This window comes from Microcaecilia unicolor, unplaced genomic scaffold (genome assembly GCF_901765095.1).
Source record: "Microcaecilia unicolor unplaced genomic scaffold, aMicUni1.1, whole genome shotgun sequence".
NCBI lineage: Eukaryota > Metazoa > Chordata > Amphibia > Gymnophiona > Siphonopidae > Microcaecilia > Microcaecilia unicolor.
This window is the reverse complement of record NW_021963042.1, coordinates 107,751-135,504: the sequence shown is the minus strand read 5'-3', so window position 1 is coordinate 135,504 and position 27,754 is coordinate 107,751. Positions and strand designations below refer to the sequence as shown.

The window sequence follows — 27,754 nt, the reverse complement described above, 5'->3', positions numbered from 1 at the left end:
GGTTCATTTGCGGATTAATACCTTTCAAATATTTGAACGTCTGTATCATATCACCCCTGTTTCTCCTTTCTTCCAGGGTATACATGTTCAGGTCAGCAAGTCTCTCCCCATACGTCTTGTAATGCAAATCCTGTATCATTCTCGTAGCTTTTCTTTGCACCGTTTCAATTCTTTTTACATCCTTAGCAAGATACGACCTCCAAAACTGGACACAATACTCCAGGTGGGGCCTCACCAATGACTTATACAGTAGCATCAACACCCCCTTTCTTCTGCTGGTCACATCTCTCTCTATACAGCCTAGCAACCTTCTAGCTACGGCTACCACCTTGTCACACTGTTTCATCGCCTTCAGATCCTCAGATACTATCACCCCAAGATCCCTCTCCCGTCCGTACCTATCAGACTCTCACCGCCTAACACATACGTCTCCCGTGGATTTCTATTCCCTAAGGGCATCACTTTGCATTTCTTCGCATTGAATTTTAATTGCCAAACCTTAGACCATTCTTCTAGCTTCCTCAGATCCTTTTTCATGTTTTCCACTCCCTCCGGGGTGTCCACTCTGTTACAAATCTTAGTATCATCCACAAATAGGCAAACCTTTATATGTCTATCACATGAAACCGCAATCTTGCCTTGGGCCAAGCATTTAGTCTTGACAGAGGCAGAAGCTGCAATGAATGCTGCCATACCTCAAGTGTTTCTTTGCCATAACTCAAGTGTAGGGAGCTGTTGTACCTGTGGATAAAAAGAAATGAACAGCCATCCAAAGTTTTATTATAAAACCTAAGAAGCTGTTCAAATTTACTCTGTGGGTGTAGTTCCAATGTAGTTCTTTGCCTATTATTGGGATATACAGTGATTTAGCTTATTCCTTCAGGTGTGTTCCCCCACCCCCTTTTTTTCTCTGATGTGTAGCATTTGGTTGTACGCCTTATAACAAAACAATAATTTATTCCCTTTTTAAAGAAGGTAAAAAGTGAAGCTTAGAGGAGGCTGATGATTTTCTTAAAGGGAAATAATGAAGGTAAACTAATATCCCTCTCCTAGATGTATTTAGGAAAGGAACAGCAAACCTGGTTTTATATATAGTATGTAAATTTGTACTACAAAAGAAAAACCCTGTTCATATCAACTCAGTAACTGCACCTGCAGACAGCTGAAGTAAATGCAATGAGAAATTGTGTCAAAACTGTCTGTAATTGAAAGAGTTTTTGAAGGGGATAGGCAGTGGATTTGTAAGGCTATATAGGAAGTGTCACCTCTCAATTAGGTTGATGAATTCTTTAAAAAATGATTTGAGGTAAAAGAAATGCTCTATAAACAATAAAGAAGTATAGTTCTGTTAGGACTGTTTTACGTTTCAGCTAATTTACCTTGACATACGGTGGTGCAAAAGCTGACAAGTGCCACTTCACATCTTCACTGCCCAAATTCTCAATATCTAGGTAGGTTTCTGAAAGGAAGACATTTTAGTATGCAACACATACATATACCATACCAAATATTAACATTACTTCATTTAATTTCTAACACAACACAGTGTAAATACTTTGTATGTGAAAAAAAAAAGGAATTACCATTTGTTGATTTGGTTAAGAACCATATTTGAAAGCAATGCTAAACATTTCCTAGAAGAAAATCCTGAAAGATTAAACACACCTCTCCCCCCTCCCCTAGTAAAAAGATAATAATAAACTTAAAGGCACAGAGGATCTTATAAGGGCCAATAATAAGCGAGAATTGAACCTGTTTTTACCATCTTTTGTACTGGTGGTCCAAGTATCCCTTAAGCACTCTAGCTATACAGTAACCTTCCCTACGCTTCCTATCTGTATTTATGGGAACACAGACAGAAGGGCAGCTGTGAGAACCAAAATATGCAAATCCTGGAGATGAACGTGATATGAAAGCTATTCAAACACCTCAAGGGATAGCCAAGTTACTAACCTGTAGCAGATGTTCTCCAAGATCAGCAGGATGAATATCCATAATGAAAGGTGATATCCCTGCCAGAGCCTCAACATGGAAACAGTACCCAGTATTCTATTTCCAGAAGCCTTTAGAAGAGACCAACTGTGCATGTGCTTGCCTTTCCACCAAGCCACTCTAATAGAACAAATGACTACAACTCCAAGGGGAGGTGGATGGAGCAGTATGGATATTTCTCATGCTGTCCTTGGTGATCATCTGCTACATGTGGATAATTTCACTTTCTCTGAGGACAAACAGGATGAAAAATTTACACTGATGGGAATCCCTAGCTATCAGGCTGTCTGAAAGAAAAGGGAAAAACTGAAAGCCTGCAGCATGTATGGCGTAACAAATAACTGTTTGTTGTTGATTTTTTTTCCCTCTCTCTTTATTGGACAGCTTGAAAGAGAAACAATATAGGCTTAGGGGAGTGGAGTTGGAGTCTGAAGGACCGTCTGACCAAACCAGCTGTCGTATTGGGAGTCTTGTTCTAGACAATAGCAAGATGTGAACATGTGGACTAATAACCAAGTCACAGCTCTGCAAATCTCCTCTATAGAGGCTTATCTCAGGTGGGCTAACAACACTGCTGTACTTCTTATATTATGATCCATGACATGATCCTCCAGAGTTAAATCTAGCTTGGACATAAGTAAAGAAAAGGCAGTCTGCTAGCCAACTGGACAGTGATCATTCAGTTCCTATCTTGCTGGGGTCAAAAGAAAAAAAAAGCTGTGAGAACATTCTACTGGCTTTAATCTGCTCCAGATAGAAGGCTAAAGCTCTCTTAAGGCCAAAGCGTGCAGTGTGCTTTCATCATGATGGGCAAGGGGGCTTTGTGAAAAAAACTGGCAGAACGATTGATTGGTAAAAGCGTAATCTAGACGCTACCTTGGGAAGTAACTGGGAATGCATACGCAGAACTAGTCTACTTTGATGAAATTTTGTGTAAAGTGGATCACCTACTACAACCTGAAACTCACTGACTCTGTATGCTGAACCGACAAACAAAAAACAAGACCTTCCAGATCAGGTACTTCAGATGACAGGTGTCAAGTGGCTCGAAGGGAGCTTGAATTAGCTCTGCGAAAACAATGCTGGGAGCCCAATAAATCAAACAACTAAAGGCTAAGTAGAAAAGGGTTTATCCTCAACATGTTGATAAAGATACAATTGCACTGAGGTAGACCCTTACCGAGCTGGTCCTCAAACCAGACTCAGAATGGTATAGAAAGTATTCAAGCAATTTTTGTAGCTTCTTCCCCTATATGTACTGCAAGATTTTCATTTGTTTCATCTACTGGTCAGAATGCTTTCCGAAGTTTAACGATAGAGACAGATTCTGGATGTTTACTTTCATATTTCATCACTTTTTGAGTATTCATACCTGTGGAGCAGCTATGATAGGTCTCCAGGCCTAGTTAACAGCATCATCAGATGTCCCTGTACAACTCATTGGTGAGGCCCCACTTGGGAGTATTGTGTTCAGTTTTGGACACCATAGCTTGCTAAGGGCATAAAAAGACGAAGTGGTTCAGAAAAAAGCGACAAAAATGGTATGAGGTTTGCATCACAAGACAGATGAGGAGAGAATTGAAGACCTGAACATGTATACCATGAAGGAAAAGAGACAGGGATGATATGATACAAGCATTCAAATATTTGAAAGGTATTAATCTACAAACAAACCTTTTCCAGAGATAGAAAGGTGGTAGACCTAGATAACATGAATTGAGGATGCAGGGGTGCTGACTCAAGAAAGTCATCAGAAAGTATTTTTTCACGGAAAGGGTGGTAAACCTGGAATGCCATCCCACGAGAGATGGTAGCCTGCAAATAAGAGTGGGACCGGGGATGTAGGCATGAGCCGTCTGCGAGTCCAGCAGGGCTCCTATGAACTCTAGTCTCTGAATCGGAAGAAGGTGGGACTTTGGGTAATTTATGACAAACCCCAGTAGCTCCAGGAGTTGAATAGTCATCTGCATGGACTGTAGAGCTCCTGCCTCCAAGGTGTTCTTCACCAACCAATCAAGGGAACACATGCACTCCCAGCCTACGTAGCGACGCTGCAACGACCGCCAGGCATTTGGTGAACACCCTGGGCGCAGAGGCGAGCCCAAAGGGCAGTACACAATACTGAAAGTGCTGTGTTCCCAGACAGAATACAAAGATACTGCCTGTGAGCTGGCAGTATCGGGATGTGTGTATAAGCATCCTTTAAGTCCAGGGAGCACAGCCAGTCATTTTTCTGAATCATGGGAAGAAGGGTGCCCAGGGAAAGCATCCTGAACTTTTCTCGAATCAGATATTTGTTCAGGGCCCTCAGGTCTAGGATGGGACGCATCCCCCCAGTTTTCTTTTGCACAAGAAAGTACCTGGAATAGAATCCCAGCCCTTGTTGCCGCGGTGGCATGGGCTCGACCGCATTGGCGTTGAGAAGAGCGGAGAGTTCCTCTGCAAGTATCTGCCTGTGCTGGAAGCTGAAGGACTAAGCTCCCGGTGGGCAATTTAGAGGTTTGGAGTTCAAATTGAGGGAGTATCCCCGCTGGACTATTTGAAGAACCCACCGATCGGAGGTTAAAAGAGGCCACCTTTGGTGAAAAAATGCTAACCTCCCCCTGACTGGTAGATCATCCAGCATGGACACTTTGATTGCGGCTATGCTCACCTGGAGCCAGTCAAAAGCCCATCCCTTGCTTTTGCTGGGGAGCTGCAGGGGCCTGTCGAGGAGCATGCTGTTGACGTGAGCCTGAGCAGGCTGGCGGGAAGGTGAATTGTACCTATGCTTTTGATAAGTATAGGGAGCATTCCACCTTCTCCCATAAAAACGTCTACCTGATGAGGTAGATGCCGAAGGCGCCCGGTGGGAGAGTTTGCCGAGTGCAGTTTCCCGCTGGTGGAACTGCTCTACCTTCTCGCCGAAAATATTATCCACCCGGCAAGGAACATCCGCAAGCCGCTGCTGGACTCGATTTGGCAAATGAGAGGCAAGCAGCCATGAGAGTCTGCGCATCACTATACCTTGCACAGCGGCCCTGGATGCCACATCAAAAAAGAGTCGTAAGCACCCCTGGACAGGAATTTACGACACACCTTCAGCTGCCTGACCACCTCCTGAAAAGGCTTGGCCTGCTCCGAAGGGAGCTGATCGACCAAGTCCGCCAGTTGCTTCACATTATTCCGCAAGTGGATGCTCGTGTACAGCTGGTAGAACTGAATTTTGGACACGAATATAAAGGACTGGTTGGCCTTCCTCCCAAAAGAGTCCAAAGTCCGAGCTTCTCGCCCCGGAGGCGCCGAGGCAAAAATCTCTCGTACTTTTGCCTCTCTTGAGAGCGGAATCCACAACCGCAGAGTCGTGAGGCAACTGGGACTTCATCAACTCCAGGTCCCCATGAATTGGATACTAGGACTCAACCTTCTTAAGAATGGTGGGATTAGATAATGGTTTCATCCAGTTCCTGTACAATGTCTGTTTCAAGACATTACGTAGAGGGACGATGGATGACTCCTTAGGTGGCGAAGGATAGTCCAAGACCTCAAACATCTCGGCCCTGGGCTCATCCTCAGTTACCACCGGGAAGGGAATGGCCGTAGACATCTCCCGTACAAAGAACGAGGAAGACAAACTCTCCAGGGGAGAACGCTTTCTCTCTGGCGAAGGAGTGGGGTCAGAGGGAAGGCCACAAGACTCCTCAGAAGAGAAATATCTTGGGTCTTCCTCTGCCTCCCAGGAGGCCTCTCCCTCAGTATCGGACAGGAGTTCTCTGACTGCAGTCCAAAGCCGAGTCCGTCTCGATGCCGAGGAGCTATATCCTCGATGGCGATGTTGAGAAGTCGACTCTCGTGTCGGCGGCGATGAGGCTCCCTCCATCGATGTCGAAGGGGAGACAACTTGGGTGGCAGCCGAGGCCGATGCCGCAAGCGGCACCGACGTCGGAAGGCCTCACCACAGGCGGGGGAGCCAGCCACCCCATCTATCGACGGTACCGTAGGCGTGGAGCCCTGGGAGAATAGCTCGGAGGCGCTCGTCAAGAGTGTCTGTCGAAAACGGCTGTGGGATCAGTGCAGGAGTCAAAGCCAGAATCTGCCAAGGACGAGGAGGCGGTACCGGGCTGTCCGAAGACCGGCGCATCGACACCTCTTGTATGGAGGGTGAGCGGTCCTCCTGGCATCAACGCTTCACGGGTGCCGAATCCCTCAATGCCCCGAAGCTCTTGGTACCGTGATGAGAAGGGGACCGATGATTGTGCTTCTTCGCCTTCGCTTGAGACACGTCACCGGTACCCCTCGGAACCGACGAGGAGGACGTGGAATCCACATGCCTCCTCGGGGTCGGGTCCGAAAGGGGTCAGTCCTGATGAGCCTGCACTGCAGGAGCCCTCGAGGCAGGTGGAGACCCACTTGATGGCTCACTGCTGCCAGCGTGAGATGGTCTCTGGACAGCCATTACCTGCTCTCCTGAGGTCGATGCACTCTCCGGTGCCGACATCGACACCGCCACAGACCTCGGTACCGCTGTCAACGCCGAAGTACCGGGCAAAGCTCCAAACAGATGTTCCCGTTGAGCTTGTCGACGCCTGTGTCCACTTTTTAAGGCTAAGACACAACTTACACGCGTCGGGGCAATGTTCGGCCCCAAGGCACTGGATACACCACGCGTAAGGGTCGGTGCCTGAGATTGCCCAGTTGCACCGAGTGCATGTCCTGAAGCCGCTGGCGATCCTTGATGTCATCGACAGAAAAATGATGGCGGCGACATCAAAACTTGCTATGGTGCTAAAAGAAGGGCACAAAATGGGAGAAAACCCGTACGGGCGGCCAAAAAGGCCGCACACGCAAACGAAAGGAAACTTACTTAGGGATAAACTAAGAAATAAAGGAAAAACTTTTTTTTTTTTTTTAATGGAACAGCTTAAACGCGAGCTGCAGCTGAACGAACATGAAGAAAATTGGCGAAAAAGCCAGCGAAATGAAGGCTCTTCTTCTCCTGAGGCAACAGAACCGCCGTAAAACAGCTGCTCTTGACCGTGGAAAACAGAAGACTGAAGCGTGACTCTCGCACAACAGACAAGAAGATGACTGCGCCCGCGCACTCGAAGGTTCTAGCAAGCTTTGTTGTTAGGAAGATTTTCCGGACCTGGGGCTGCTGTGGACATCACCCACATGTGAGAACAAGCAGCCTGCTTGTCCTCGGAGAAACAAGGTTTACATTGGGATGAACGTTAGCACATTTGCCAGAGGATGTGGTAATATCGGTTAGCTACTGAGATAGATATGGGGAAGCCAATGTTTACTGTGGGATTGGTAGCATGGAATGTTGCTACTATTTGGGTTTCTACGAAGTACTTGTGATCTGGATTGGCCACTGTTGGAAACACGGTAATGGGCTAGATGGACCATTGGTCTGACCCAGTATGGCTATTATTATGTTGTTATGTTTAGTGGCATCTTTGATCTGTTGATGGTCATCTTTCAAGCTATAGATACACAGCCATCAGTAAGGCTAGTATGAAACATGGATAGGAGAAAGAGTGAATGCAGTCAAAAATTTCTTCAGATGGCCAGAAGTTAGAGGACTTAGGAGGTGGTGGTTACCTTAACTGAACTAATAGCCAAAGTAAGACTGTGGAGTGTAGGAGGGGTGAAGGAAGTAAGATTACTAGTAGGTGAACTGGTAGCAAGGATAGAAAATAGAATGGGACAAACTGTGGCCATAGACAAAGCATGTTGTAGAGCCAGTACTTTCTGCATAAGAGGACAGCTAACGCTGGGGAGTCAGCCAAGAGGTAACTAAATCTAAAGACGAATGTGGGGATGTAAGAGTCAAAGATATTGTAAAAGGACTGCAGTGTTTGGGGCATGAGATATATTTTTACTATAATAGGCTTTTTTTGAAATTAGCAAGTGTTATTTTGTAGGAGTGGACAATGATCATATATGCCTGATGCGAGGTGGGAGTACATGCTCATATTTTCTGTACAGGATACTAACGCAGCCAGTGTGATGATTACATGACCCATACAAGTGTGCATAGCTTATCTAATGTGAAAGAGAGATTATTATAAATTATCCCACCCCAATACTCCTCCCCTCCAAAAATATACAAAAATGAAGTCTTATTTGTAATTTGAAATTTATTGCATTCCCTGGAATTGCTCCTCATATACTACATGATAAATGTCTTACTTCCGGTACGTCAAGAGAACTTCTGTAATAAAGAAAATGTATGAAAAATTACCTGAGCTTTCATTATATTTGGTATTAGGAAAGATGAGCGTTCTGCTCTTTATTTCAATTTTTGTTGAAGGAAGCTTGATTAGAGGTTTGGCCACATGAACAATAGGTGCCCCCCCAGAACGTGGTGAAAGTGATGGTGGTTGTGATGCAGGTATGTCCAATACAATATCTTCTTGAATTTTCACCTTAACAAACTTAAAATGTCAAGAGAAAAAAATCCTTATTAGATCTTAAGTTTTAAAACAGTTTTTATGATGTAAATACAGATGTTAACTAACCTAATAATAAAATGCATGATCAGTTGCAATTGCACAGATATAAGTAATAAATAGAATAGCATACATATTTAAAAATCGAACTCGCTGATTTCTTAGTTTAAAATTCTCTTTTCAAACTACAGCAAGTTAACTTGAAACAGATAATTTGAAAACTCAATATAAGACCTCAACATTAGAGCCTGACCAAAGCCAGGATTTTTGGTTTGTTGAAACCGAATCCACGGCCAAAACTGGTCACTCTGTTTCGGTAGAAACCAAAGCCAAAAATGAAATCAGCCAGATTCTGCCTCCCCTGCCACTGCACACAGCCATCTCTCAACCTCCCCACCACCATTGCCACACCTAGCATACCTGCCTCCTCCCAGAGCCACTGGTCTGCCAGCTCTCCCCACCCAGGCCCATCTTAGGCACCTGGTGGTCTACTGGCCTAACTGGGGCAACAGAAATTAGTCACTCTCGTCCTGGCCATCTCCATGCCCAAATGGCTGCCAAGACCTGCATAAGCTGTCTTGTGAGACTTCCACTAAAGGTCATGGTGGCCATCTTGAGACTAGAGCCGGAACAGGCAGGAGCGACTTTAAATTTCTACTGCCTATATCGGCTCTAACCCTAATATGGACAGTGAGATCTTCAGTGGCAGTCTCACAAGGAGTGCATAAGGTGGAAAGAGGGGTGGGGGGAAAGAGATCTACTCAACACCTGTCAGATAAGTACAACAATCTTACTTCAGAAAAGTGTTCAACTTCAAATACCTTATCAGTTTACTTTGCATTGCATAAGAACTGACCTTTTTATACTATTCTTATTCTTAGGTTCCAGTTTTTCCAGAACTCCAGGCCTTCACTTAGATAAGGGTATTTTCTTTTATATATGTCTTCTCTGACCCTCTATACTCTCTTTTTTGTTCTGCTTGTCTTCACATTTGTAATCGGTCACTTATCTACATGGTTGTTTTTCTTTCTTTTATAGATCTCTTCACCTTTCTTGGCTGTGGGGCCTTTAGGGCTTTTGACTGTAATCTCCTTCTGTAATCCTACTCCCTATCACTACAAACTTAATAAACGAAAACCCTATCCATTTCTCTTTTTCCTCTACTACTGACGCAACTAGCGGCATAAGTACTACCAAAAGCTTTTGAGGCCTATTCTAGGAAAATAAAATCTCTATTTCCCTATTTTTTATACTTCTTATGCCTACACAAATGAAGGGTCTTTTCCAGGATTCATATGTGCTCATACTCCACATATATATTTATACGTGCAGCTCAATTTCATTTGTTTCTCACAAGCTGTCAGCTGTTTCATTTATCATCTGGTCATCAAGGACTATCTAAAGCTTGGCTTTAAAATCTCTAACACTGCTTTCAGGCATAGCTGACATTTAAAAATGTATAAGATCATCTCCATTTGCCTAAATCCACATCAAAGGTTCTTATTACCCTTTCCAAAAGCACCATATACTTTTTGCATCCCTTGCTTGGAGCTATTAGTGAACTGAACTGTGTCCAAGTCTCTCCTGGAACTATTTTAATTGGCAAAGACAGATATTTTCAAGACAGCATGCAAATACTCGATCACGTAAACATGATAAAATATTATACAGTATTTCAACATAACTTCTGATATTTTCTCACAAATCTACTGAAGATCTTGGATTCACATCCTGAGATACCCACAGCATAGCAATAGGCCTTCTCTTCCTTAAGAAATGTAAGCATATTTCAGTAATATCCAATCAGCCTCATATAAGTTTCTTCAGATGCAAATGTTAACTTTTTAATTTTAATAAGGACACGCAAAAATCATAAATGAAAAATAAATACTAACCTTCTGTGCATTATCACAATGTATATATATACGACCACTCCATGGCAGTGCTGAAGGTTTTGTGATAAGTGATGGATTAGGACTCACAAGAATTAATATATGATGCCTAAAATAAGAAAGATTTTGCATCAGATGCAACATTTTGTTACACAAAGACTTTATGAAATGACCAGGGGAAACACTTATGTTTTGCTTTCATATTAGACTCCAAGTATGAAAAAATCTTTAAAAAAAATATACTACCCAAATTACTTAAAATACTAACATATGAGCAGAAACAACAGAGCTATGTAAGAAGTATTACAAGGTTTTACCTACAGTGATGTGAATAAGTAACCCCCCTCATTCCTTATTAATTCATATATGCCACATTAATGGTTTCTGATCTTTAAACAAAATATAATATTAGCCAAAAGGAATCCGAATACACAGTTTTTAAATTACATCATTTATTTAATGAACAAAGTTATCCAACAGCCATATCACTCACATGAAAAATTAACTGCTCCCTTAGTTACTCAACCAATTAACCAAATGTAATTGATAATTAGATTCAGCTGATTGAACACAGCCAGCCATAAACTTCACTATAAATTGAACCATATTATGAGAATGAAATAGTCACCACAAAGATTGTAAAGAACGCTATGTCATGATCAAATAAAGATGAGAAAAAAAACTTGCTGAAATACCAGTTGGAAAAGGGTTACAAAGCCATTTCTAAAGCTCTGGGACTTCAGTGAACCACAATAAGAGTCATTATCTCCACATGGAGGAGACTTGGAACAGTGGTTGATCTTCCCAAAAGTGGCCAGCCTACCAAAATTACTCCAAAGGTGCAAGGACAAATCAACCAGGAAGACATAAAACATCCGAGAACATCAAAAAAAAAACAAAACTGCAGACCTCTCTAGCTTCAACTAAGTCAATGTTCTTGACTCCACAATAAGACACACTAGGTAAAAATGGGATTAATGGGAGAGTAGCAAGAAAAATTGCTGCTATCCAAGATCATCATCAATGCTCATCTTACATTTGCAAAAACAAACCTAGATGATCCCTAAGCCTTTTGGGATAATGTTCTATGAACAGAGGAGTCTAATTGTAAGGCTTCAAAGAACTGATCGTGTGTCTCTCTTTCAATGAAGTTTTTAATTTGGCTTCCAATTAAGTATTGAAAACAATATAAAATATTGATGATTCCTTGACTGTCACTCCTGATTATTTTCAACAAGTTCTTATGAGTCAGGTCGTTTGACGAGGTCAATGGGAGCCTGATAGTTGGTGCAAACCTCTCTGGCTAATATGCATTATGTTGTAATGTCTGAACTAATTTTTTTTTTCATAGGGAGTCCATATTTGTGGAATAGCCAGGACTGATTCATTTATCATCTATTCTGACTTTAACGGAAAAATTAAAACTCTAGTTGTTCAAGCTTATCTGTGTAATAATGATACAGCCATGTTAAGGATAGCATGTTAACAGGTATCACAAATGTTTGAATATTTTTATATATGTTCACTTGTACCCCACTTAGGTGATAAGGGTTATAAATATAATAAAATAAAATAAATAAATGTGGTATATTAAAAGCAGGAATCCGGCAAAAGAATCAGTTGGACCACTAGATGACCGAGGAGTAAAAGGGGTGATCAGGGAAGACAAAGCCGTAGCGGAGAGATTAAATGAATTCTTTGCTTCGGTCTTCACCAAGGAAGATTTGGGTGGGATGCCGGTGCCGGAAATGGTATTCAAAGCTGATGAGTCGGAGAAACTTAATGAATTCTCTGTAAACCTGGAGGATGTAATGGGGCAGTTCTACAAACTGAAGAGTAGCAAATCTCCTGGACCAGATGGTATTCATCCCAGAGTACTGATAGAACTGAAAAATGAGCTTGCAGAGCTATTGTCAGAAATATGATTTTTACAGTTTGTTTTCTCTGTCATGTGACTTCCTGGAGTGTTTAAATAGTGCTGTTTTTCACTTACAGGTTGGAAGTTGACAATCAACCTTAGCAACATAATGTTACTTTGTCATATCCAACTTTACTTTTTAAAATTTTATACAAATGCTTTTTTAATCATGTTCTATTTTTGACATACCTTTGACTGCTGTTGTAGGAGGCAGAAGGCCTCCAATTATTTAATATACAGAATTAATTCCTCATATTTGGACAGGGAGAAATGGAGGTTTCTCTCTTTCTAAAACAGGGGAAAGCTTGCTGAAATAGCAATTTTACACTCTACCCCTCCTCTTGCCAAGTCAGGTAATTAAACCTGATTGCCCACAATCTCTCTCATCGAGCAAGGTCAGGCCTCAGGGAATACAGCAGTCTTTTCCAGGTCTTTTGTATAAGGCTACTTCGAAGCAAATGAGATTGACTTTATCTTGTAACAGTGAGGGAAATAACACTTGCAGAAGACTTCTTTCTCTGCCTAGAACAATTAGATCAAACACTATTTCCCTGATAGACAGATCTCTGGAGTCAACAGCAATAATTTTATTATGCATTTCCTTGAACACAAGAGAATCTATGTTATGACATAAGCACAGGGTCTGAGCTGACAGAGAGATGTAACACCTCTAAAGGGAAGCAGTTTTTAACTCTTGTCTTTAGAATAAGAATGACCTGGGCTGTCAGAAGGAAAAGTAATTAACTCTTGCCTCCTCTTTTTAGAATTAGAATAAAAGATAAGAATAAAGGGATACACTAAGATAAATAGATCAAAGGTTCTGGGGAATATATTCTTGTATGAGAAAAGCTGTAAAGATGAATAGAAGAGATATAATATCCAAAACATTTAGACAAGAGACCAACTGCATCTTCAAAGGGAATGTAAACAGATGCTATGTATTTTATTGATACTAGAGATCCTGACTGACTGTAAGATGCTAACTAAGGGGGTGAGAGAATCCCTCCCCCTTGTGCTCCCTTTTTTGTCTTGAAAGGGAAAAGAAACCCTATATAATATTTCTCTGCCAGATAGGAGGCTGGTCAGTGTGCAGCGCGCTTGGCCTCACGCCAGAGAACTAAGAGACTGCCCTGATCAACTTTCCATTGTAATTTCCAATTCTATATATGTTCTCATTTCTGTCATATTCTAGACTATTTCTATGACTATTTCTTATTATTTATCCTAAATCTCTGGGTAAAGAATAAACCTGTGTTTTCCCCCAACGGAAGCTTCTCTTGGTTTTTTTTCTCTTTTTGTTTTTATTTGAATCCAGCTGTCCGGTTTCTAAGATACAGTTGAGAGGGTTTGTCTGCGTAGTATTGCTGGCCTGATTGGACTCCGCTGGCCGCAAGAACAGGCGCAAACACTGCTTTGATAGAATTTTTTCTAGCTAGTTAGTAGTTTAAATTTATTTTCAGGGGATGTTGCAGTCGCTTTGAAACTGAATAGTTGGGTGCCTTGAAACAGCAATTTTGCGAAACATGGTCCGTTTCAGGACCCTGCCAATTTGATTTGAATAAGATAAGTAATCTTAAATATTTGTTTCCACTCCAGCACGTTTTGGCACAAAAAAAAAAAGTAATGTGCAATGATTAGTTGCCCGGGATAGTGTTTAAGACCGTAGTGTCTGTGATTATCCCAGTGAAAATTTGTGACCACATTTCTTTAAAAGAAATGTATAAATACTTTGACATTTTGAGAGTGTTACATTATTTGTTTTCTTTTGGTTTAGAGCTGCCTCTTCCACTGCAGAGCCTTTGAGTTGTAAGCTCTTGGTTCACATCTGCCTACTTCCTAATAATCAAATAGAAGCACAAAACATAAGAAGTGACAAGTGGAGAAAGCATGCAGGGCAGAACTCATGGAATTCTTTCCAATTCCTCTGCAAGTGTGTGTACACCTCTGTTGTGCAGACATATTAGCTATCCTTTTACCTTCCAGGCAGGAATGTAAAAATCAGTAGAATTCTGAAAAGCTAGACAGTAGTCAATCCAAACCTTCTCAGTTATGTGGAGATATGTGGAGATCCTTAAACCTCAGATCCAAGGTATGTTCCCAGCTTGCACATACCTTAATCTAGCCCTGCCCATTGCAATAAATATTAGTTGGCAATACACATAACAACCAATAAGAAACCAGTATAGTTCGAAGTTTTACAGTAAAATTAACAATGAAGATGAAACACAACCAGTTTATGAATGTTTTCCGATAAAAGTTTATTTCGCCATTTGGACGTCATATTGAAAATGCCACTCCATGTGACTTACAGCTTGGGACAGATTAGAATTTGTAGGATTATTGATCTAAACTTGCATTTCATTAAACAAAGCAGTTAGCAGCTTTCTTAAATATTTCTCTTAGTTTCAGTTTCATTGTTAGAACCCTAGAACAGTGCTAAAAAATGGGTAGATACTGGATACTAATCAGGTTTACATCATTTTGCCTTAGTCTAGTGTCTTGGGCTGTTGACAGGATGAGAGTCAGAAGGTAGATGAGGCTGGGAGAAATGAATACAGAGTAGAAAAGTAGAACAAAAAAATTGGGTGCACTGCACATGTATGTTGAAAATCCAGCAGATGGAATGAATTCGTACATGTGAGAACTAAAAATTGCTGATGTACCATATGACCACATGCCTGCATAGCTAATATTACCAAAAATACAGCATCTTGTTTATAGCAGCTACTATCTATATCTATATATATCTATATATATATATATCTATATACATACACACAAACACACACAAATGTTTTTAGTACTGAGCAAACCTGCAATAAATCTTTCTGTAATACCCTACTACTGCCTGGTAGTGAGTGGTTTTCTCCAACGGTTATTAGCATGTATAGTATATATAAGGAAATCAGTCATAAGTAGCAATCAGATGACAAAATATTCCAGTCAAATTTCTTATCTTCCAGAGTTATTTTACCCAATTGATGACTAAGCCACCAGAACAAACTTGTAGTTTATGAATAAGTGCAATATCAATGACATTTTCTAGCAAACTTTAGAATAAGCTTTTGTTAGTCATTTTACAGAAACAGCACTTACTGAGGTTCAATAATTCCATGCTGAGGTGTAATAGTAAGACAGTGAGCTGGCCATGATAATTCAAATGTCAGTATCCTGTTGGTGATATTTGAGAGTTTTATATGCCCAGTTGCTGTGCTTCCACCTGACAGGATTACAGGAAAAAGTGTGTGTGAATCTTAAATGCATAACTAGATAAAAAGCTTTAACAAAAAAGTACAATGTGTTTCAAACTGCTTAAGCAAAATTATTCTACCATATATCAGACTATAACTATGGACTTTGCTCACATCCTGTGTAATATGTCCTGGTAATCAAAGCTGCAGTCCACCGGTTGCTCAGGCTGGTCTACAGAGTTACAACAGGCAGAACCTAATATATATAATATACCCAATATATCAAAGAGTTATTAAGAAGAGTTAAGAAAATTTTGCATTTAATTTTTATCACGAGCACATACACCTGTCAACTAAGCTCAGCTGGTCCACAGCACGGCACCCGATAGCAGTTTTGACACAGCAGTGAATCCAGCCCCAAGCTAAGTACCGGTCTTTATCATCGGGCATATATTTTCTATTTTCTTTTTAGTGTTATGAGAAGTGAACCATTGAACAAGACGTAGGGATGGTAGGTAGGGCTGAGTGCGATGATGTTGGGTTCTGCCTGTTGTAACTCTGTAGACCAGCCTGAGCAACCGGCATTTTACTGAGCACTCATCTGTCAATATATATATATATTTAAAATTCTTTATAAGTTTTTTATTTTTCAACTCCCTGACAACATATTAAAAATCAAAAAAATTTTTATGATGTATTTTTATAACGGTTTCTTATTTATGAAGTTAAAAATGAATGTCAAGAAGTGCAGAGTGATGTACTTGGGGTGCAGAAATCCAAAAGAGAGATACCGGATAGGAGCGGACAGATTACTAATCGTGACTCAGGAGAGACTTTGGGGTGCTGGTGTCAGAGGATATGAAAGAAAGGAGGTGTTGATGCCCCTCTACAAGTCATTGGTGAGGCCCCACTTGGAGTATTGTGTTCAGTTTTGGAGGCCATATCTTGCTAAAGAGACTGGAAGCGGTGCAAAGAAAAGTTACAAAAATGGTACGGGATTTGCATTGCAAACCGTACGAGGAGACTTGCCGACCTGAAAATGTATACCTTGGAGGAAAGAAGAATCAGGGGTGACCTGATGCAGATGTTCAAATATCTGAAAGTTATTAATCCACAAACCAACCTTTTCCGGAGATGGGAAGGTGGTAGAACTAGAGGACATGAATTGAGGTTGAAGGGGGCAGACTCAGGAGTAATGTCAGGAAGTATTTTTTCATGGAAAGGAAGGTAGATACGTGGAATGCCCTCCCGAAGGAGGTGGTGGAGATGAAATCGGTAATAGAATTCAAACACGCGTGGGATAAACAAAAAGGAATCCTGTTTAGACAGAATGGCTCTATGGAATCTTAGCAGAGATAGGGTGGTGATGCCAGTAACCGGGAAGCAAAACCGGTGCTGGGCAGACCTCTACGGTCTACGCCCTAATCGTAACTGAATAGATATAGATGGGCTGGAGTGTACATTTTAAGGGGCTTCGGTGTTAGATTCAGAACTTTTACTACAAGAACAGTGCTGGGCAGACTTTTATGGGCTGTAACCTGAGAAAGGCAAGACTCTGGGCAAGTCACTTAACCTTCCATTGCCTACCGCATTGAGCCTGCCATGAGTGGGAAAGCGCGGGGTACAAATGTAACAAAACAAAACAAAAAAAAACAAATCAAACTCTGGTATAAATATAAAGTACCACATACCATGTAAAATGAGTTTATCTTGGTGGGCAGACTGGATGGACCATTCAGGTCTATCTGCAGTCATTTACTATGTTACTCAGTTTAGTGGTGTGCAGAGATCCTACTGGCTCCTGTCTGGCAGCACACTAATACGGATGCTGCCTACTTAATATTAAATAGACAAGAAAGATGATTTCTAAACCTGGCTGCATGCCTGCCTCTTCTTTATTCAGTTGCTGCTACAGACTAGTGATTTTCTCTCTCATCTGTCTCTTTCTAACAGTCTAGCTTTGTTTATTCACCCGGCACATAGGCAGTAAGTTTTCCACAATTACAATAAAAATGAATGAGAGATTTACATGCATTGGAAACCCAGTGTACCCAAAGCATATTTATTGTGGCAATCCTAAAAAGTCATCTGGCTAGACCTGCCTCAGAGAAGGCTGGGGACACACTGCTGCAGGTGAAAAGAGGCAGTATCAGAGGTGGCACCAGCATCTCACCTGAACCATCTTTGAGGGCATTCACTGAAACAGTGCAGATCTTGAGGACACTGTAGAGTAGCCTGTCTCAGGCTAGCTTTTGATTCACGCCTACTGAAGAGATTCTTATATGAAATGACCACGCTGGTCATCTGGCAGTGCAAAGGATTAGGATGACCATTGTGGATAACCAGAATTGAGCTCCCAACTGCCGGAGTCCTGATCTAAGTAGTAAAAATTGTTTCCTTCTCTTTTGGTTAATTTTAGCAACATTTGGGTATACATTTTAGGGCCGCTTTTTAAAGAGCAGCTTCAAAATCCAGTCTCTATCAGGTTCAAGAACAAGATCTCCTATTAATATTGCAAATTGTCCAACTAAATCACCAGAAGTTTCCAAAACATCAAGTGGATTTAAGGAATGAATTAAATTGGTTTCTTTGTGGTTTGAGATTTCTTAAAAGGCAAGGGACAGTATGCCTTAAATACTGGAGAACAAGTATTCTCTGGAATTCTTAAGGCATCACAAAAATATTTCTTCAAAATACCAATAGGATAGTAAATCGGAGACTTGGAGAAATTAATGAATCTCAGTGTATGGTTCCTATAAATATTCTCCAAATTCTCAAGTTTCCTCCTAATTGTCAAAGTCTTGTATAAAAGTTGTTTCTCTATTCTCTAATTCAACCATCCAAGATAACCAAATTTCCCAAATCCTTTTCCAATATGGAGATTTTTGCTGGCATAGAAGTAATTTGTTGAAATAAACATACGTTTTAACCTGAGAGTAACTGTTCCATCTTGACCAATGCATTCCAGATAATTTCCAGGGAGAAACATTTGCCAATATAGTCTGAAGTAGTTTAGGTTCACAGAGACTGCACAATTGTAGAGAGGACAGTTCTTCTCAGATATACAGACTACTGGTGCAGGTATTGGATTGCTGAAACATGGCACCATAACAAGTCATATTTATATTGGCCTCTCAATAAACTAAGTTCTGGAGATCTCTCTCTTTCTTATTAATAGCAATAAAACTTTTTGTGTGATTAATTGCAATTAAAAGTTTTGATCAGTTATAGTACTTTGTACTATTGTTTGTTTATTAATTGTTGTACGCCACATTGAGCCTGCCTTTGGGGGGGGGAATACTGTGGGATATAAATGTCATAAATAATAATAATAATATAATCAAAATAGAAGACAGCTCAGTTTAGGGTACTCAGCGGACAGATGTTTTTTTCTGATTACCCTCAAGACATTTTTAAAATCCACTAATTTTAAAGAAAGAGCCCTGTCGATTTTGTTGGGAGCAAGAGGAAACCTACGCTTTTGAGAGTAGCAAGTTCTCTAAGAAGAATTCAAGTTGGAAACAGACTATGAGGACATGAGTGTCTTGCAATGTCCCTTTATCAAAGAAGCTGCTTATCTGGTCTTATCCCCAAAGAAAAATGCTTCTCCTGCATTTTGTAGTAGCCATGGGAGCCTGTGAGCACAGATTCCTATTGCAGAAGCTCTTTATACCATTTCAAATATATCAAAGGTCCACCTGACTACGTGATTTTTACACTCCTTTTCTTTGCTCAAATGTAAACAAGTTCCACATATTTGTCATGAGAATCTTTGAGCTCCTCAACTGTTTGAAGAGGGTTTAACATGTTATCAACCATTAAGAGCTGGCAAGAAATTATGTAAGAAGAAAACACAGCACAATGAAAAAAACATTTCCTCCCAAAAGAATCCAATGTCCTTTTCTCCTTCACTGGGGGTATCAAGGAATGAGACTTGGAACGTCTGGCCTTGTTGAAATCAGATTAGACCACCACAGAGTGGTGAGAAAACTCCTGTTTTTCCAATCAGGGAGCCTTCTGAATCCTATACATGGAGGATATTTTCTTGTTAACAGGATAGCGGTAGTGAGCTCACATTTTCATTTGCACATCCTTCAATATCTTCTGAATAGAGACACCCACTCTATCTTTGGGGGTGGCAGGGGAGGAGTTTGAGAAATTTTAGGATATCCAACATCTCTGCTCTACATTCCTCCTCCATTTCCAAGTTTCTTGATAAAAATCAGTGAAGGAGAAGCCATCTGGAAGAAACCATCTCCTTTCCTATGAAGGAAAAAGATCTGAAGGAAAGCTAGTAGAGCCTCCTTCATAGAACTCCACTGGCTCAAAGTCAGAATTCCAAACGTACTGAAACCAGATCCATAAAAGTATTCTTTTTTTTTTTTTAATGTTTTTATTAAAGGTTTTCATACAGATAATATAAAAGTAAACACAATCTGTTCCTAGGAAGACATAAGGCTTCAGAGGACCTAAAATATAAGCATCTACATTGCACGGCACACTGATGCATTGGTTAAATACCCTCCCCTGGTACAATAGAGTATAAACGAGAGTGGCTAAAACCACCTGAAGCCTTGGCATTAGTGAAAACTCATCCAGGCAGATCATCAGTCTCAAGTATTGGCTACAATTTTCTGTGTGCTGATGTTAATGTTGTTGAAGCCAAAGCATCACGCTGAACAAGAAAACTGAGCCAGTCATAGATGTGCCTATAAAGCTCTTCCTCAGAGACTACTGATGCCACAGTTAAAGTTAGGATAGTAGGTAAAGCTATGTCTTGCTGAGGACAATGATGGAGAACTCTTTCAACTTTGAGCAAAAATCAGTCAATGTTTGATCCCAATGGGCTCTATCAATGATCAGTGTCAAGGGGATTGGTGACCACTTAATGTCAATGCATTCTTAGTATTCAGTGCAGCTCCTAGTCTCATTGAGATCCAATGTAGACATCAATGGACTGGATTTTGAAGTTCATTACATTTCTCTTCACAGTCAGAAATCTGTATTGTTCTCCTCTTGCTATCTGCAAACACAGAAGGCAATGAAGGCCTGTGATCAGACACCAGACAATAGAAGCCCAAGTTATGTCTGCACTTCTTAAGCCACTGGGGTTTATTTTCCAGAGCATGTCAACCAAAAACCATAGTGATTGCAATATTGAATGACTCAATATTGTTCCAGAAAAAGGGGGAGCAATTGAAGGATGTGAAAAATAAAACTTGAAAAATATTGGGGGGAAAAAACAATGACTAAGGGACACTAAGGGGTCCATATAAACAAAATAAACTTTTGTAAATATCATGAAAAAAAATCACATAAGAAAAAGCAGGCAATGTCTTCAAAGCTCCATGGAAAAACAGAGATGTAGGCAGTTCCACATAATAATGGGACATGCTGCACAAGTATGATAAGTGTTCCAAAAGCTTCCAGAATTTGTGTAAGCTGGGAAGGTGTTTTCCCATGCAGGTTCCATTAGATGATATCACCCATGTTGTGAGGATTTGGATATTTTGTTCGTCCTTGGACAACAAATACTTGGGGGCGGGGGGGGGGGGAGAGGGTGTTATTTCTATAGATATGCAAAAATGACTAAGGTTTGGGAGTTTTCTACTATGCTACATTTGTCTATTTTCACTTTCAGAAAATCTCTGTATTGTATATCTTTTTGATTTTATTTTTTTCCTACTGTTATTGTTCTTGTTAAATTGTAAACCATTTTGAATGGAACTGTTTCTATAATAATGGTAAAATAAATAGATGCATTCGAATCAGGAATACATTTACTTTTGCACTTATTCAGTTTATTCCAGTTTCTCCACACCCTACTAGCACATGACATTTCACAGAGAACACTACAGCTGCAAATACCACCACCACCAATCTAACAAGAATGTCAGTAGTTCTAAATGTTAGTTTACAAATTGGAATATTTGCAATTTCTAAGCTTTGGATAACAATTACGTTATATTATTGTATGGCAACAAGAACCTATTATTTTCTAGACTGTAAATATCTCATTATACCAAAGCCGATTTTTTTTTTTAATTAAAATACCTCTCACAAAAAACGTTATGGATCAGGAACAGAGTGGCCTCCACATTCCACTCTGGTTAAAGTGAGGAATATAAGCTATTTTCTACATTTCAAAAAAGGTCAGTGAACTGGCAGAAAATCAACACTATCAGACTACAACATGGCATAAAGATAGGAGAACCCAATTTTTTTTTTTTTTTTTTTTAATTTTGTAAAGTTTATTGAACAAACCTTATAAGAGTTACATTACAATGTCTCATCCTAAATTCTGGTAACAACCATCATTCCCTCATCTGAACCTCAGAATAGAAACATATATACAATAGAGAATGTCCCCTCCTATGTCTCCTCCATTTTCTCCCCCCCCTATTTTAATCCTCCCTCCCCCCCACTCCCACTTCCTTGGTCCCTTTCATTCCCAGCTTCCCCTCCCCATATCCCCCCACCCTTACAATTCTTTCCCCAATATTCGAAGGAGAACCAATTTTATTGCTTAGACCAAAGATAAATAGTAAACCATATCCAAAACATACTAGGCAGATGCTCTAACAGCGATATTTATAAAATAGTAAAATTACTCACTAATAGATGGAGAAGTCAAAATTAGATGTTCAGGCTGGATAGTCCAAGTCTGTTCAATTTTACATGCAGAATCAACAATATTTAAACACAGTGGAGGACCCTGAGGACCTTTCACTGGAAGTACATCCAAAGACATGTTGCTGATATGACCGTCAGGGTTTCCAATGCCACTAAAAAAAAAACAAATCACAAAACAAAACAGGTATAATAAAGCGCTCAAACAGTGGGAATGATGATTTTACCTATGTATCACAGAAACAGGAAAAAAAAAGACACTTTAAAAATTTGGTAGAAGTAATGAGGAGTTTAAGTGAAACAGCACATAATGCCAACAAAAAACAAGTTTTGTGAAACCCCTGGTCTAGACTATAGCACCAATTTACACTGAAAACATTGGATTGTAATCTAAAACATGAGGAACAAAATAATTCCACTGAAAGAAAAAAAATCAAAAGATATCATGGTATGGGATTGAATTAGGACCAGAATAGTATGACACTACTGATAAATGTGCTTTATATCAGGCTATTCTAGAAGGGGTTTACTGCCTTAAATCAGGAAATTTTAGAACAAGTGGCCTTGCACACGTCCTAGTTAAGGTTTAATCACTTACACCAGCCCTATAGCCGGTGTTAACACCCATGCCTGGAATTCAAACATGCGTGGGATAAACAAAGGAATCCTGCTCAGAAGGAAGGGATCCCCAGAAGCTTAGCCGGTGGTGGGAGGCAGGGCTGGTGGTTGGGAGGTGGGGATAGTGCTGGGCAGACTTATACGGTCTGTGCCAGAGCCGGTGGTGGGAGGCGGGGCTGGTGGTTGGGAGGCGGGGATAGTGCTGGGCAGACTTATATGGTCTGTGCCCTGAAAAAGACAGGTACAAATCAAGGTAAGGTATACACAAAAAATGGCACATGTGAATTTATCTTGTTGGACAGACTGTGTGGATCGTGCAGGTCTTTTTCTATCATCATCTACTATGTTATGTTAGCCAGAATGTAGGTACATTATAATCTATGTGCATACTTGAGTTCCACCCAAATTCTGTCCAAGCCCATACCCGCTGTCAAAGCATGCACCATTAGACCACGCTCGCATGATGCAGCGTTCGAGAGACTTCTTTGCTCTCAAGATTTTGCAGGTCTCCTGGGCCATCGCGGACGATGACCCATCCGTGAGAGTAATCAGCCTGCTTGTCCTCGGAGAAAAATTAATACAATCAAATACAATTTTTTTCAATTACCTGTGAGATTCCAAGTTAAATCTTGGAGAGGGCAGACAGGATTCTCCATTAGAACTGATACCATCAATACTTCCAAATACAGAAAGGATAACTTTATGTAGGTTTCCATAGAATAGCTGTATATCATTTGATCTTTGTGGTAAGTCATACACTGAAATTTAAAAATATGAAATGACAAATCATACAAAAACATCAATCAGAAAGGGACACCATTATGGAGGAATAAGTTACATATGGGAATGGACTTGATATACCACCTTTTTGTGGATTCTGCAATTACATTCAAAGCAGTTTACATAGTATATACAGGTACTTATTTGTACCTGGGGCAATGGAGGGTTAAGAGACTTGCCCAGAGACACATGGAGCTGCAGTGGGAATTGAAACCAATTCCCCAGGATCAAATCAAAGTCTGCTGCACTAACCACTAGGCTACTCCTCCACTCATGCACTTAAGGAAACAAACACTGATGTGATTTAAGAAAAGGGGGCCTTAGTGGAAAAAACACACATATTTGATCTTTGTTTTAAGTCATACACTGAAATTTAAAAATATTAAATGACAAATCATACAAAAATATATATATATACCTAATCAATCACAAAGGGACACCATTATATAGGAATTAGTTACATATAATTTTGATTCACAACAGAGAAGCCTTTTAAAACTTCTGTGCCAGATCTATTCTTCAACTTATAGCCGTTAAGACTAAGGGGGTTATTTAATAAGGGATTCTTCACCTTGCTTAATGCTCATAAAAGATCTCTTATAAGATTACCCCATAGCTTATATGTGAGGAAATACACAGGGTGACAAGAAACAGCAGGTATAAATCTATGAGGCTGCATTTTATGTGCAACTATTTTTTTTAAAATAATATAATCTCAACCTAGGCAGCCTATTAAAAAATAACTCTCTAAGTGGTTTAAAACCACAAGTTTTACCATCCATTGAACTTGACTCATGACAGAAAAGTGTCAAATACAATCTGGACTAGGTCTATCATTCTGAATATTGACCTAGCAGATGTATTTTGTGAAAGCAATGCCAGCTTGCATACCAATAATTCAGAAGAACCCTTATAAAATTACAGCTGGAGTAATATGGTATGAACTTAGCATAAATCGACCATGCTGCTTAAACTGGTCATATACCAAAAAAATCTTTTGCTATGAGGCTCAAAAATAAAATGCATGCTATTTATTTAAACAGTACCACCTCTGGAGCATGTTTAATCTAGCATGAAAAATTTTTAAATAACTATAGAAGTGGGTTAATCTCACTATCTCAGTCACAATAATTAATAAAGGAGGGATAGGGAAGTGAAAGTAGAAATTACAATATGATTAATAAAGGAGGATAGGGAGGCGGAAGTAGAAATTGGCAATGAAAGTGTTACCAACCTTGCATCCTCAGTATGTTAAGCTGTTATATCAAACTTGATCTCTTTAGCAATTCAGAGGTTCATGTAGAAACCTTGCACTACAGCCATATACTGAAATTTAGTGCAAGATTTCTTAACACAAGATTCATGCCGAAGTATTGCTCCTCAATGCACTAATCAAATATGCAAATTGACTATGCCCAAAAACAAAACAAAACATGCACTAATAAGGGTCTGTGCTAGTGGAAGCTATGTCTTGCACACAAATCAGCATCGAGAGTTGCATGTGCATACATCTCTACATGTGCTGGAGTGCTATTCTGTACATAAAAGTTTTGCAATATGAGTATTTATTTAGAAAATAGCGTTCCAGCATGACATAAAAAACGACTGACCATTGCTGGATCCTTTGAGTATTCCGGTCTGGTCCTCAATTGTGAAACAAATGGCCTTCCTTGTCATTATGACGTGACAAAGTGATTGCTTAACATATATGGGTAACGGCGTTCGTGCCATGGGCGCACAGCGAAGGAGCACACATAAGGAACAGGCCATGCACCTTAGGCGAGCTCCTTGGGGTAAGCGAAGCAGGTACGATATGTTAGGCCTACTCTCCATATCACTTGCTGGGTGGGTATTTTAAAAATTTTAACTTTTATTTTTTTAAATCTTCCCACTTGTGGATTTGATGCTGTTTTACAAACGTACTTGGAAAACTACCCAATGCTGCTGTCTTCTATTCCAAAGATATACATTGACTGGCTAAGCACATAGTCCCACCGTGTTTTAAAGAAGTAGGTAACCTAAGATTTTGTTATCTTCTACCAATTTGCTCAAATGTTTCACTAGCTTGTGGCTTGTCAGTCCATAAAAAAAAAAAAAGAAGTCACAACTGGTTTAGGATGTGTTACTTTATCATACATTGGACCTGCTTTGTTTGGTAGAAACGCAGCTTCTTCTGGGTGAAGAAGGTTATTTATATCATTGCTGTCTGCATACCCACTCAGCATTTTTATCTACCAGGCAATCTAAACAGGGTGGAGGACTAGCTGTTATTTTTAACAACTCTTTGAAGATTGAAGAGCTTTTCCATGCTCAGCTTCCATATCAGGAAGTATTTATTAACTCGGATAGTTAGCAATCCCATTATCCATATTTTACTTTTGTAAATTAAATTCTGCTGAATGAGATTTGGTTTTTCAGACAATTACTGATACACGTCTCAAATTTCAAAATCTGATTATTTTAGGAGGTTGTAGATGTACTCTCATCCAAGTTAAGCTCATTTTTCTCACTTTTGTTTTTTAACACAATCTTGGATTATGTCAGCATGTTGGAAATCCAACTCATTTGGGAGTGCACACATTGAGTTTAGTTATTTCCAATATTACTAATGCAACAGACCTGCTAAAATTTCTACTCTACTCCCCCTTTCTTGGTCGTATCATTGCCTCATTCACTTCACCACATGGATTGGGTCGATGGTCAAGAAGGTTTCATTCTATTTTCTTTAGATCCTTTTACGAATAGTTTTCTGGAAGACTTCCCTGACCAAATACTTGATAAACGGATTAATATATAGAATTCTGTGATCATAGAAAAAATTAATGAGATATTGCCAAGTTGGAAAAATAAATAATGGTATTATCCTGGTCTCCACTCAATGAAGTAACATGTTCACCATACCAAATGTCAGTGGCAAAAATATAAAACAAAAAACACAAAGTCCAGCAATGCTTTTATTCAGCTCAGCTTAAAATTGCTAAACTGAATTAGTTTACAAACTTAATTCAGAATGCTACTAATTCCAATAAACAGTTTTCAGTTTATTCCATGCTCAGGCAACCACCTCAGCTTTTAGATCAAGATTATATTCCCTCAGTGAATGCTTTAGCGTAATGTTTTCATTCAAAACAGTAAGTTCACTTCAGTCATCCTTTCCTGTAATGAATAGTGTTCCTGATCTGGTTTAGCAGACCCATCTCCCACTTCTTTATGGATTTCTTTTAAATCTCCCTTCACTTGAACGGATCTCTTGATGTCTAGCAGGAATGCATATTACCACCTGCAAACTTGGATAACATCTTCAACACTTGGTCTTCTGCCCTTGGTGCATCAAATAGTTACCCATAGTCTTACAGAAGGATCTGTTCATGATTCAGTGAAAACGGCTATAATTTGCTCTTATCCATAAGAAAATTTCTGATCCTTTGGTTCCAGCAAATTACAGACCAGTCTCCAATCTTCCATTCCTTGCTAAGATGAAGCACATAGTTTTTTACAACTTCACATACATTTAGAATTGGTTCTCGTTTTGCACCTTGTTAGTCCGGCTTTAAAACTAGTTACAGTACTGAAACCATTTTAATATCTCTGCTTAGTGAGATCTATATTAAACTTGATATTGGGGAGGCTAGTACTGTTTATTGGTTCTTTTCATTTCTGCATAATCAAATTAAAAGGATCAAAGTCAGATGCATTATCAAAGTGTTATATTCTTTCTTGTGGAGTCCAGAGATCCATTCTGTCCCCAACTCTCTAATCTCTTTCTCAGTCCCTTGGCTTCTGTAATACAGTCTTAGCATGTTCTTTTACGCAGATGATATCTTGATCATCCACTACACTTCCAATAACATTCCTGATCTTGGCCCTGTTCAAAAATGTTTGGACGAGTAACTGGCTACAAACACATCATTTAGTTTTAAATCCTCAAAAACCATAGTCTGTTGAATCACAGGGCATGCTTCTATTCCTTCTGTTACATCTGAGGTCTTTATTTCTCCTATTCAGCCAGTAGACAAATTTAGATATCTACGTGTTATATTAGATTTGAAACTAACCCTTTCAATCCAGATATCTTCGGTTCTTAAATCTGGCTTCTTCGAACTTCGCAAATTGCGTCGATTCGTGGTTACATAGATGAAAATTCTCAACATACTTTGTATCACTTTCATAGGCTCCCTTATTTGTTTGGTCTTTGCTGGCATCTCTAAATTTGAATTGAAAAGATTACAAACGCTATGAAACATAGCAGCATGGATCCCGTGTCGAGCTATAAGAAGGGATCGCATCTCCTCTTTGTTT

General features: G+C 39.9%; 1 protein-coding gene across 1 annotated transcript in view; it reads right to left on the bottom strand.

The window, feature by feature from the left end:
- LOC115458823 (centrosomal protein of 192 kDa-like) overlaps nt 1–27,754 on the bottom strand; it is a gene marked incomplete at its 5' end in the record, with an annotated part of 210,090 nt that overhangs the window by 81,248 nt on the left and 101,088 nt on the right. The window contains 6 exons of the mRNA XM_030188637.1: nt 1,380–1,459; nt 8,219–8,411; nt 10,322–10,427; nt 15,333–15,456; nt 22,043–22,212; nt 23,283–23,433. Coding sequence (XP_030044497.1) covers nt 1,380–1,459; nt 8,219–8,411; nt 10,322–10,427; nt 15,333–15,456; nt 22,043–22,212; nt 23,283–23,433 — 824 coding nt within the window. The remainder of the gene's footprint in view (nt 1–1,379; nt 1,460–8,218; nt 8,412–10,321; nt 10,428–15,332; nt 15,457–22,042; nt 22,213–23,282; nt 23,434–27,754) is intronic.